This window comes from Chinchilla lanigera, unplaced genomic scaffold, assembly GCF_000276665.1.
Source record: "Chinchilla lanigera isolate Chin_1 unplaced genomic scaffold, ChiLan1.0 scaffold00011, whole genome shotgun sequence".
NCBI lineage: Eukaryota > Metazoa > Chordata > Mammalia > Rodentia > Chinchillidae > Chinchilla > Chinchilla lanigera.
This window is the reverse complement of record NW_004955412.1, coordinates 19,559,026-19,571,595: the sequence shown is the minus strand read 5'-3', so window position 1 is coordinate 19,571,595 and position 12,570 is coordinate 19,559,026. Positions and strand designations below refer to the sequence as shown.

The window sequence follows — 12,570 nt, the reverse complement described above, 5'->3', positions numbered from 1 at the left end:
TCTTTCCCTCTTTTTGTTTTTGCTTTTTTGAGACAGGATCTTGCTATGTAGTTCAGGATGGGCTTGAACTCACTATGTAGCCCAGGCTAACCTCAACTTGTGGACAAGTCTCCTGCCTCAGCCTCTCAGCGCTGGGATTATAGGCCTATGCCACCCACCCAGTAAAATGAAATTTCTTTTTGTCTCTCACGTGTGAAATTATATGAGGCTTTAATATCAAGTTTAAAAATGGAGAATTTATTTTAAAACATTATGAGTAAAGAGAGGCTAGGTAGTTGAATGATCAATGCTTTAAAGCATTTAGGATTAGGTATTATCTTCTACTCTTCTCCCTTACTCTCTTCTCTATTCTGAGCCCTAACAATATATAGCCAATTCTTTTGCTTAAGACCCAGGAAAAGTCTTGATATTTAAGGGTCTCATGTATATTCAGTGTGAATCATCATTTGCTCCCGCTAGAGAGGAAATGAAGTGTCGTATATGCATGTGCAGAGTTCAAATGTTTCTGCATAAAAATATGAAAAGGAAACCATCGTCTTCCCCATGCCTGTCCCTCACAATGTAATAACCAACTCAAATATCTCAGAGTACAGAGGATGTGGTTAGAGGTAGGAAACCAGGAATCAAGCCCAGCATTCCAGCCTTCTACTCCTGACTCACCCGAGGCAAATGGTTCCCGTTTATTTCATCTTGCACTGACAGATAAGAAAGGCAACATTTTGTTCCAAATCGTCTTACAGTGTGTGTGTGTGTGTGTGTGTGTGTATGTTCTGCTAACCTGCAAGAGGCCTTTGCTGTAGTTGAGATGGAAAAATAAGGAAAACATGCCACCATAGACAATGTTTTAATGGGGAGGCAGCAGGATTTTGCTGCTGATTTGTGTCCTTAGTCCTTTCCACAAATAGCTTTGAGAGATTTATTACTCAGTCCAAACAGGCAGTGTCTTTCTGGAAAGGGTAGCAGTGTGGCAGTGGGGTCAGATGGTGATGGCAGAGCAAACAAACTCAAGGGTCCCAAATCGAGAGCCATTTGGCTTCAGTGTTTACCTTCAGTGCAGTGGGGATAAAATCTGGATCCTAGGATGAAGTCAAAATTAGTTTCCCTTTGTAGGTTGTAGCAGTAACTTGGGTAAGATATCATATGGCAGCATGGTCAAGGTAAATGAAACCATAACAAGATTCAAAGCAAAGTAATGATGAGCAAAATACCAATTTGATTTAATATTAATTTTTAAATTTTTTATTAAAAATTTCCTTTTTGGTTTTTCAAAGGGAAGTTCTCACTTTGCAGTTCAGGCTGACCTTGAACTTACTACATAGCTATGGCTGGCCTCAAACTCATGGTGATCTTCCTGCCTCAGCCTCCCTAGTGCTGGAGTTACAAGTGTGCACTACTATGCCCAGCTAGACTTAATATTTACTTGGTCATCATTGCTTTCATTTTTTGCACCAGTCCTGGGATTACGTGGCTTTTTTCCTTTACTTCAAGGTCATTAAAGTTGGTAACTATTCTTTCACCATTCAATTACTTTTTTTTTTTTGTCTTTTTGAGACAGGGTCTTGCTATGCAGTTTAGGCTGGCCTTGACCTCATTTTGTAGCCCAAGTGGGTTTTGAACTCACAATGATCCTCCTGCCTCAGCCTCCCAAGTGCTGGGATTACAGATGTGTGCCACCATGCCTGGCCCCAGTTATTTTATAATTCATTGTTTTAGAATTACATTTTATCATTTGTTTTAGAGTTCTTTATTCTCTTGAGACCCAGAGTGAGATGGCATCAAGGTAAAAATGCAGGCTGTCCTTAGGGAAACAGTATTATTTCAAGTATGCTATAATACAAAACTACACAATATTTTAACTGCTGTTGTATTTGACAGCATTGGAATGCATTAAAATTTGGAGCCTCTGAAGATAAACTTTTTTCACACAAGCAGTCCAAGGTATAATTTTTATTAAACCTATCTATATGTTGCATATGTAAAATCCTCTGAGGAAAGGCATGCTGGTGTAAGCTTATTTATGATGGCGCTCCTTCATGCTGAGGATATGCATCCTGAAATGCAGGCTTGGCAAAGAAAGAGGGAGTACACATCAGTTTTTCTTTTTTTTTTTTTTTCCGGTACCAGGATTCGAACTCATGACCTTACACTTGCCAGGCAGGTGCTGTGCCGCAGAGCTAAATCCCCAGCCCCTCAGTTTCTAAGGTGTTTCTGGGATTGTCAGCTTTCAGGCCATCCCATAGGTCTTCTCTAAAAGGATCATCTCTTGCCCACTTCCTGGTTCTTTCCTCTTAGCCCTTATGCCAAGGCAACCCTGCACTAAGCATGCTCCATAGAAAAGGACAGTTATTCAGGGATCCAAATCTCTGTTGTAGAGCGAGAGGTTGAGATGCAGGAGTGACTCAGCTGGCATCCGCTCTGCTCTGTCTCCCGAGCAGTCTCAGCCTCCAGGCCTTCGGGAAGTGAGTCCCCCAGGCCTCATCTCCCTGTATGACCAACTGCCATGAAACTCTGCTGTTTATCAGCCCAATACCAAACAGAGGGAGCAGCCTGCTGTATCACTGTTTGAGAACCGACTATATATAACTAGCTCATGTGATAGGTTAGGATTATAAAGGTGAATTAGATACAATACCTTCCTTAAGAATTGTGTAGATTTGTAAGGAAAATAAATATAAATATAGCATTAGATAGCTATGAATTATTAATAAATTAATAAATTAATTTTATTCATCATCTTTGCAGTGAGTGACTTCTGCAGACTTGGAGCTTGGGATCCGAATGAGTCTTGTACAGGCAAAGTGTACGACTCATTGTGTTTGGCCTTGGGCTGGTAAACAGCAAGGTTTAGTGGCAGTTTGCTGCAGAGGGAGACACAGGCCTGAGGGACTCACTTCCTGAAGGCTTGCAGGCTGAGACTGCTCAAAAGTTGATGCCAGATGAGTCACTCTTGCATCTACATACGGGTGCAAATAGCGGTAGGTGTGGAGATGATGTTGTGGAAGTAGAAGTGCTCCAAATGCTTAGGTTTTCTTAGTCAATGGGAAGTAAGATCGTCTGTTGATCGAAATAGTCATGGGCCAAAAATGCAGTATAAGAAGATGGGCATCGTGGCACACACCTGTAATCCTAGCACTTGGGAGGCCAAGTCAGAAGGGAGTCCAAGGTTGGACTGGTTTATTAGCAAGTCAAGGTCAGCCTGGACTACTTAGCAAAGACCCTGTCTTAAAAAACAAAACAAAAAGCAGAAAGGCAGTATGATGGTGATATTCTGTGTTCTCTTATGGTTTTGATTATGAATATAGAATAAGAATAGTCATCTTGTTTTCTCCAGCTACATTCAGCTTCAAGGGTGCCAGCATAGTGGATGGTTGGATTCAGCCAAGGATGTGGTTTTGGCAAAGGAGTAGCATGCTGAGTGAGAGGCAAGGAAGTCAAAGCCGTATTCAAGAGAACGGTCATGACTGACGGTTGGGTAAGGGGTTAGTCATCAAGCCAGTGAGGGAGATGGAAGGGTCAGGTTATTGATGGTCATGGTGAACCTGAATTAATGTTGGAATTTCTGAGGTAATGTGTTAGAAGGATAATGCTGGCGGAGAAAAGGTTGATATTTTTGATAATGATGTAAATCAATGCTCAAGGAAGGGGCAAGACATAATTGTTGGGCTTATTTGGGGAACTGAGAGGTCAGGCTGTTGGCAGGATTATTTATCTTTTTATTTTTTAGACAGGGTCTTGTGAGGTAGTCCAGGCTAGCCTTGAGCTATGTAGCCCAGGCTGCCCCCAAACCCACAGCAATCCTCCTGCCTTAGCCTCCTGAGAGTTGGGATCACAGGCATGAGCCACCGGGGCTGGCTGGAAGGACTATTAATACAAATGTTTTTCAAATTTAAGCTTACAAGGAGACAACTAAAACATAGATTGCAAGGTCCCACTCTCAGTTTCTGGGGTAGAGCCTTGAGAATTTTCATTTATAAGATCTCTGCTGTTACTGCAATTCGGGCACCATACTTAAAAACTACTGACCCGTGTGTATGTTGAAATTGACAAGAATTAAGATAGGAATAGTGTTAGCCAGTCATATACCTCTAATCCTTGCACGCTTGCTGGATGAGGCAGGAGGATCTCAAGTTCAAACTCATGGGCTGGGGACATAGCTCAGGGGCATAAGACAGGCAACTTAGTAAAACCATGTCTCAAAAAAAAAAAGGTTGTAGATGTTAACAATCCCCAGTACCACAAAAACAAACAAACAAGTAAACAAAGAAAATAGTGTTGTAGACTGACAGTGGGACAAAATTATCAAGAAATAAAGAGGTGTAGCCAGGCATGGTGGCGCATGCCTGTAATCTCAGCACACGGGAGGCTGAGGTAGGAGGACTATTGCAAGTTAGAGACCAGCCTGGGCTACAAAGTGAGCTCAAGGTCAGCCTGAACTGTATAGTGAGACCCTGTCTCAAAAAGACCAAAAAAAAAAAAAAAAAAAAAAAAAAAAAAAAAAAAAAAAAAGAAAGAAAAAAAAAAAAGAGATAGAGGTGCAACCTGGTAACCAGAAGAAAACTACAACTGGGGAGTGGGTATATAATACAATGACAAAGTATTTAAAGCTGGGTTTTTATGGAGACTGGTTACAAATTGTGTGGGTGAAACAATGGTAGAAAAATGAGATTAATGCAAGGCCAAAGGCACATTGTCAAGGGCCCTGCATGTCAGTGTTTATTAATGTGGGGGCCTTTTATTTTGTGAGCTGGTATAGTATAAACTCTCTCCTATTATCTCTGGTAGAACAGTTACTGTGCTCATTACATGAATGATCACAATTGTTACTAATTCATGTCCTGGCTGAAATAAAAACCACACTAGTGAGGAAATAGTAAGATGCCCTACAAAGCTATGTATTATCTTACATAAGATTAAGGAGGTTGCCATGTAAAGCTAACAAGACTAAGAATATAAGAAAAATAATACAGAATGAACTGGGGAAATCCACAGGTGGTCATGAGTAAAACGAGGGCACAGACTACAAGAAGGGATCACTGCCCAAGTGCAACTTCTACCACCTATGGGGCCAAATCACTTAATGTTTTCCAGTTCAGTTAATGACTTGCTAAATGGGTATGCATTTATCTCATATGCCTCAGAGGAAAGTTGGGGGCTAAATGAGATAGTGCAAGTGCTTTCAAAATGTAAAGAACTATACAAATATGAAATACTAGAGACAAAATAGTTTGATCTAGAAATACTGGAGTAAATCACGGCAGAAATATGTATAGAGATGACTGGGAAAGAAAAGAGAAACTTATTCAAGAATAATGCTGAGCCCGTTGTGGTGGTATATGCACTCACGAGCCTGAGGCAGGAAGACTGCTGTGAGTTCAAGTAGCCTGAACTACACTGTGGCTCAAAGACAAAAAAACCCAAATCCAGAAACAATGCTGAGATATAGAGCAAAGGGTTAAATTTGTAATGAGAAGTTTCACGTTTGTCGTGATATGATGAAAGCTTCAACAGAAAGCCTTTGTTGATATTTATGTTGAACTTATTTTTATAATGGTTTTCTTAGGAATCATAACTTTTGGACCATAGTGTTTATTAGCGTAACTGGCTTGGACTTGGCAACTATAAACTTCCCTCTTCATGATGCCTACTACTGAGAAAAATGCAGGACCATATGCACTTTGAGATGTACTCTTTTCTTTTTCTTGTCGTTCTTATGCATGTTAGGTAAGTAAGTACTCTATCACTGAGACACATCCCCAGCCCAATAGTCTAGTTTTTAATATGGCATAAAAGGTACTTCATGATTATTTACCTCTGGTACCCAGCGGCTGAATTATATTTCTGTTCTTTCAGAACCTCCAATAGGCAAGACAGATTTAACAGATTTTGCAAAGGTTGTTCCACCTGTCTGATATACCTTGTTCCATTCTTCTTGGCTCTATTCTCCTGACTTTCTATAAATACTCTCTTCTCTGATAATCTCTTGAACCTTATTCTCAAGTCTGGGTAGCCTCTTTTAAGCATTATCTTCCACCTCCCTCATTACAGCACCACACTAAACTCTGTGAACAGTTAGCAGTTTTGTTCATATTTCAGCTATTTAGGAAGTGCCTGGAATTTATGAGGTGCACAATTAACATGTGAGTGATACTGAAGTTGCCAATGGCAACACCTTGCAACCACAAATTTGGAAAAGCCTAAGCAGTTCTCTGCTAGGAGACAAGGCACGTGGACTTGAGGGCAAAAGAAATGAGCCCAGAGAAGTCAAGTGGCCACTTCAGGGAGCCCACTGCTATTTTAATCTCATAAAAAATTCTGTACATGCATCGTTAGTCTCAGGGGAGATCAGAGGTGTGCTGCTAGGCAGAGGAGGAAGTAGCAAAGAAGTAAGTAGTAAATGTTTACTTTGAAGACTTTGTTGGTGACTGTAGGGTTCAAAAAAGTAACATTTCTTATCAGTAAGTCATCTAGGCCTCTCGACATTTTAACCAGCTGATTTTTAATTTTTTGTTACCAGCTGATTTTAGACCTTTGGATTTCCTGGTTAATTTTAATACTCATATGCTGTATGAAACAGAAATTCACAGATCATCATCATCATCATGGCAGTGAAGCTCTCTGCAGTCTTTTGCTCGGCATATTTTAGGTTACTAAATGTTTTGAAGAGAAGTAGTTTCGGTTTTGATCACCTGTTACAGAGGCAGTAAATTGTGCATTACTTCATACTTTAGAAGAGTAGCTAGGGTTGGGCATTATGGCACACACCTGTAATCCTGGCACTCAGGAGATATAGGCAGGAGGATCACAAGTTTAAAGTCAGGTTAGAATATACAGTGAGACCATCTTAAAAAAAAACAACAACCAAAAAACCCCAACAACACCCACCCCAAATGTGGTGAGTAAATTTAGGGTTGACAGGACAAAGGCTCCAAACTATTAGAGGATTAATAATATGTGAGCCACGTTTTTATAATAAATATGCAACCATCTTTTGGTTATCAACTGGGATTGCCCAATTTGCTATGGCTGCAAAGAGGACACACCATACTAAATCAACCAAGGACTGGGGGCTGGGGATATAGCTCAGTGGCGTAAGTGCCTGCCTGGCAAGCACAAAGCCCTGAATTTGATCCTTGGTACCTAAAAAAAAAAAAAATTATAAATCAACCAAGGACTGTAGGGGCCTCAGAAAAAAACAATGAATGGTCAGTATGTCCAACATTCCAAAAAAATGGCTGACCCAACACCAATCATTTCTGTTTCAGGATTTATTACTTAGATGTTATCACCCTGTTTAATTATAAGATATTTTATTTTTGCAAAGACAGGCTCTAAAACCAGTTAACACATCATAATAAGATATAACGTGGAGGTCAAGGCACTCACTCACTGTCATACTGTTAAAAATGTTAACAGACAAGCCGGGTCTGGTGGCACATGCCTCTAATCACAGCACTCCAAGAGGCTGAGGCAGAAGAAATCAAAGTTCAAGCCCAGCCTGGGCAACTTAGTGAGACCCCCCTCAAAAAAATAGAGCTGGGGAACAGATCAGTGACCCTGGGTGCAACCCCTAGTACCACACCATCACCACCAAAAAAAAAAAAAAAAAAAAGGCATAAGGATTCCAATTTTAAGCCTGCCTGGGAAACTTAGCAAGACCTTGTATAAAATAAAATGAAGTTGGCTGGCACAAAAGGACTGCAAATTTGTGGCCAGCCTGGACTATGTAGCCCGTTTCTCTAAAAAAAAACCATCACCACCAAAAAAAAAAAAAAAAAAAAAAAAGGTCACAAACATACATAACTAGAAAACCACCCCCATATTTTCTCTGAGGGGAGGACAAACATTCTATTTGACAAGTACAAAAAACCCAAATAAACCTGAAACAAACAAGTGCTCCAAAATTTACAGACATAGCAGCTGTCAGAGGGGCTTTCTGTGATTACAGCAAAGAGAAACAATCTAATTTTCTTATTTTAACTACCAACAACTTTTTTAAGACAGGGTCTCATGTTGCTGAGATAGGTTATAAACTCTTAGGGAGTTGTTAGTACTTTGGGTATCTTCTACCATGCTCAACTTTTACTAATATGATTTAATTATATTACTCTGGCACATGTTATTACTACTTCTTGTACAAGTTCTTGTTATCTTTTTTTTTTTTCATTTTTGTTTTTTGAGAGAGGGTCTCACTGTAGATTAGGCTGGCTTTGAACTCAGTGATCCTCTTGTTTCAGCCTCCTGTGTGCTAGGATTATAGGCACGCACCATCACATCCAGCTCCCAGCATGTTCTTGGTTGCCTAAGGCCTTTCCCCCAATTTTTCTGGAATGTATTTTAAATCTTCCAATCAAAATGGTATCTTCACATATTTATCTCATATATCTTCCAATTCAGACTAAAAAAACTTGCATTTAGAGTTGTATTAAAGTATCAAAGCCAAAAAGAATCCAATTTAGTATCAAAAAGTGTGACCTTCCATGAGTATTTGACAGAGAAAACACTGGTAGTTGACATATTTTATTCAGATAGCAGATAATTCTGATCACATGTCATCCAAGAACATTCAAATACTAAATCCAATACAATCAGATGTTAAAGACATTCAAACATTATAGCCAATGATGCCACGCTTGCCTATGATCTCTCCAATATAAAACCACATCCATACTTCAGTGGCCACCAAACCATTCAGCACAGCTTCCTGGAAAAAAAAAAAGTACAAGTTTTAAGGTACCTCTTTTTTTATATATTTAAAATTATTCTTTTCCAGGATTAAGTACAGACAATATAAAGATGCTATTTAAACTACCGGGCAGCTTCAGTCAATGTTGATGTTAACTTATTGGTGTTAACTTCGTTCGACTGCTGAGAACCCTTGAACTTTCAATTTTGTAAGGTAAGTCGTCCAGAGCTTATAAATTCTTTCAAAGCATTCTTTAGAGACCTGAACTGACTTAACCCTTTCATTATTAGTTTATGAGACACTTTATAGGTCCTAAAACAACCCACATCCTGGAAATAGCTGACACTTTTAGACAGGGCATTCATATGAAAGGATGGCTACAGGAAGGCCAAGTCTCTGAACAGACAATTCTGTCTGGCCAAAGAAAATCTGCTTCAAGATGAAGGGCTCTGTCTTCTTCTTCATACTTTTATTTACATTATTTGGCTTAATTCTTACTAAGTATTCAGTTTTATAACTGAGTGAATTTTTATCACCCCAAAGGAAAAACAAACCGTTAAAGAAAACACTGTTTCATCAAAGCACAAATATGGACCTTAAAACTCTGAAGAAATATCATTCTATAACAAAATTGGGTCTTTTTAACACTTCTGGAAGTGAACTTTCTCCTTCAAAATAGACCAGAAGTTATTGTTTTCTGAAAAATAACCGTATTTCCCAGGACAAAGGTTATTAGTTACTTAGGCTTTTTGTACCCTCTGCTCCGATCAAGCAAATATAAAATTGAAGTTCATTCTTATGGTCTTTAAGCTTCAAGTAACTTGATAACCCAACTTTTAGCATTTTTATCCTCCATGTAAGTGTTAGTATCCTAATATAATTTCAGAGTTCTAAAAAAAAAAAACCTGTATCATGTACGGGTACAAATTCTCTATGATGAATGTGATCATTATATATATTTAAAATGTACCAATTAAATATGATTTGTAAATTCTTTTGGCTGAACTGGAAATAATTCCAGGATTAACGATGGAAAAAAAGTAAATTAGCAAAGCAAGCCATCATATTTTTCTTTTTTTTTTTTTCCCTGAGACAGGGTCTTGCTATGTAGTTTAGGCTGGCCTTGAACTCACAGTGACCTTTTGCCTCAGTCTCCTGAGTGCTTGGATTACAGGTGTGTGCCACCATGCCCAGCACATATTTTTCTATACTAGCCAAAACTAACAACAACAAAAAAGTTCTCTACTTTTTAAAATATGCTTTCTTGCTATAGTATAAAACTACTAGGGCGGGGCATTGTGGCGTACATCTATAATCTCAGCACCTGCAAGGCTAAGGCAGGAGGGTTGTCCTGAGTTTAAAGCCAGCCTGGGCTACATAGTGAGTTCAAGGCCAACCTGGAATACATAATGGAGACCCTATCTCAAAAAACTGAAAACAAGCTCGTCGTCGTGGTGGTGGTACATAATCTGTAATCCCAGCACTGGGGAGGCTGAAGCAGGAGGACTGCTATGAATTTGAGGCCAGCCTGCACTACATAGTGAGACTGCTGTGGCTTTTTTTGATCTCAAAACCAAACCAGGGCTGGGGATATAGCCCAGGAGCATAAGCACCTGCCTGGCAAGTGCAAGGTCCTGAGTTCAACACTAGGTCCACAACAAAAAACAAAACAACCCCCCCAAAAACCCTGCAAACCCCCCCCAAAAAACCAAACCAAACTAAAACTAGGAAACTAAGGCATAAAACAGTCGAAGTATTTCTACCCAGATGACAAAATCAGAAAAGTAAGTAACTATCTTCCTTTATAATAAAAAAGATTATCTCTCATTATTTTGGATTCAGCCTCACTGGAAAAAACATTAATCAAAATAATCAGAAGAACCCCAAGGGAAGACCTTTTCTGTTATGCACATACGTTTTCATTTAGCCCATGGTTACCTTAACTGTGAGCTGTTTGAAGCTACCAGTTTGAGCACTATGGACTATTTTTTTCAGGCTCTGAATAGCTGCAGGGATCTCAGCAGGGGTTGGAGGAACCAGCTCAACCCTGGCATAGTGCCAAAATGTGGCCAATCGAGGCTTCGAGTAAGTCACAGCAGCTGGAAAACAAAACAAAACAAAAAAACAGGATGAACTCACTAGAGATGGAGAGAAGCAGATGTGTGGGTTGAACACAAATATTTATTCATGCATCACATTCATTCACTGCTTGTACCAAATGTGCACCCGGTGTGAAAAGTCAAAGCTGCGCCTGGGTAACAAGAGGCTTTTAAAGATGCAGAACACCTGTGTCACAGGGAAGTTCAATCAGGCAGGAAGCTATAAGCACATTCAATTATGCTGGGATTTCACTAGTGGCCAGCTAGTGTTGCTGCTTCACTTACGAATGGCAAATTTAATTAACTGTGAAGTTATCAGTTGTTGGGGTCAAAAGCAAGAAAACCAGCAATTTATTCATCTTTTCTTGGTAAAGAAAAGAAAATATGGAACGACTAGAAAATATGGAAAGACGTCCAAAAGAAAAGCGCTACTAGAATGGTATCCTTAGGAATAAGATTAAAACTTATTAGAATATCGACCACAAATCCAGATGGACCTATACCAATTAGTGCCGACTTTTGGTACCCTCATCAACATGTGTTGGATTATATCTTTCTCTTAACAAAAGCACAGCTGTTCCTTCAACAACAACAACAAAAAAACCAAAAAACCCCACCACAAATAATAAAAGTAAAACCTACACGTGTTACGAGTTGCCAAAATCAGAGTATTACAAAGCTGCAATTCTTCAAGGTATTTACTATTTCAAGGGAAGAGATCCCTAATAACCACTATGGTAATGACTTCAGCAAGTGGAAGAAACTTATTATAAAGAACACAAGATAGACAATAATAATAGTAGGGGGACTGGGAATAAGCTAGAAGCTTGAAGGTAGCGCCTGACCTCAAAACTGCAAAAGAAAAAAAAAGCCTAACTGCATGCACATTCATCAAGTGTTTACTGTTCAAAGATGGATTAGCCAGGGCTTTTGGTGCTTTTCCTGTTAACCATCTGTACTTAGATACCTCACTATTCTCAGATCACTATCTCCTTCATCGTTTGTTTGAGGCCATGGCATAAAATTCTAAATAGGCACAAAGCTCTAAGAGATTATTCTAAGTACAACTGGTGATGCACGAAAAAAGTACAGTGTCTATAGGAACCAGTCAACTGTCTTTAAAAATCATCTCTTCAACACAGATGTCATTCTAAAAGAAAACAATCCAAGCATTGTGAAGCATACCTGTAATGCCAGCACTCTGAAGGTCAAGGCAGGAGGATTAAGTTCAAGTCCATCCTAGGCAATTTACTGACATAGTGAGACTCTGTTTCAAAATAAAAAGGATGAGGATGCAGCTTTGTCCAAAGGTCTTGAGTACAAAGCCTGGCACCGAAAAAAACCTCAAAAACCAAACAGGGTACAGTGGTGGAATGCTTGCCTACCATACACAATTCTCTAGGTTTGAGTTCCACCATCTTCAAAAAATAAAGAAAAAAGGAAGAAAAAAACACTACTTTTACTGTAGTTGTTGAATTTTTTCAGGGGCACAAGTTAAGAAGTTTGAAAGTGGGGCTGGGGATTTAGCTCACCTGGCAAGCGCAAGGTGAGTTCGATTCCCAGTACCGGAAAAACAAACAAGCAAACAAAAAAAGAAGTTTGAAAGTGCTTAAATGTGTATGAGGGACGAACAAAACATAAATGGTGGATGGTGGGTGCCAGGTGTCTCAGTAGGACAGAGGGAGATTAGAGATAAGCAAGGAACCAGCAAGAGGGGCTGGGGATTTAGCTCAGCGGCAAAAGCGCCTGCCTGGCAAGCACAAGGTCGTGAGTTCGGTTCCCGGTACC

The 12,570-nt window shown here is 39.5% G+C and overlaps 1 protein-coding gene across 1 annotated transcript in view; it reads right to left on the bottom strand.

Moving 5' to 3' along the window:
* Positions 1-8,501: 8,501 nt before the first annotated feature.
* Positions 8,502-12,570, bottom strand: part of Atp5l (ATP synthase, H+ transporting, mitochondrial Fo complex, subunit G) — a 7,359-nt gene continuing 3,290 nt past the window's right edge. Inside the window, exons 2-3 of the mRNA XM_005378241.2 lie at positions 10,622-10,782; positions 8,502-8,701 (exon numbers count right to left, since the gene is read on the bottom strand). Of these exons, the coding sequence (XP_005378298.1) occupies positions 8,603-8,701; positions 10,622-10,782 (260 nt within the window). The 3' untranslated portion in view covers positions 8,502-8,602. The remainder of the gene's footprint in view (positions 8,702-10,621; positions 10,783-12,570) is intronic.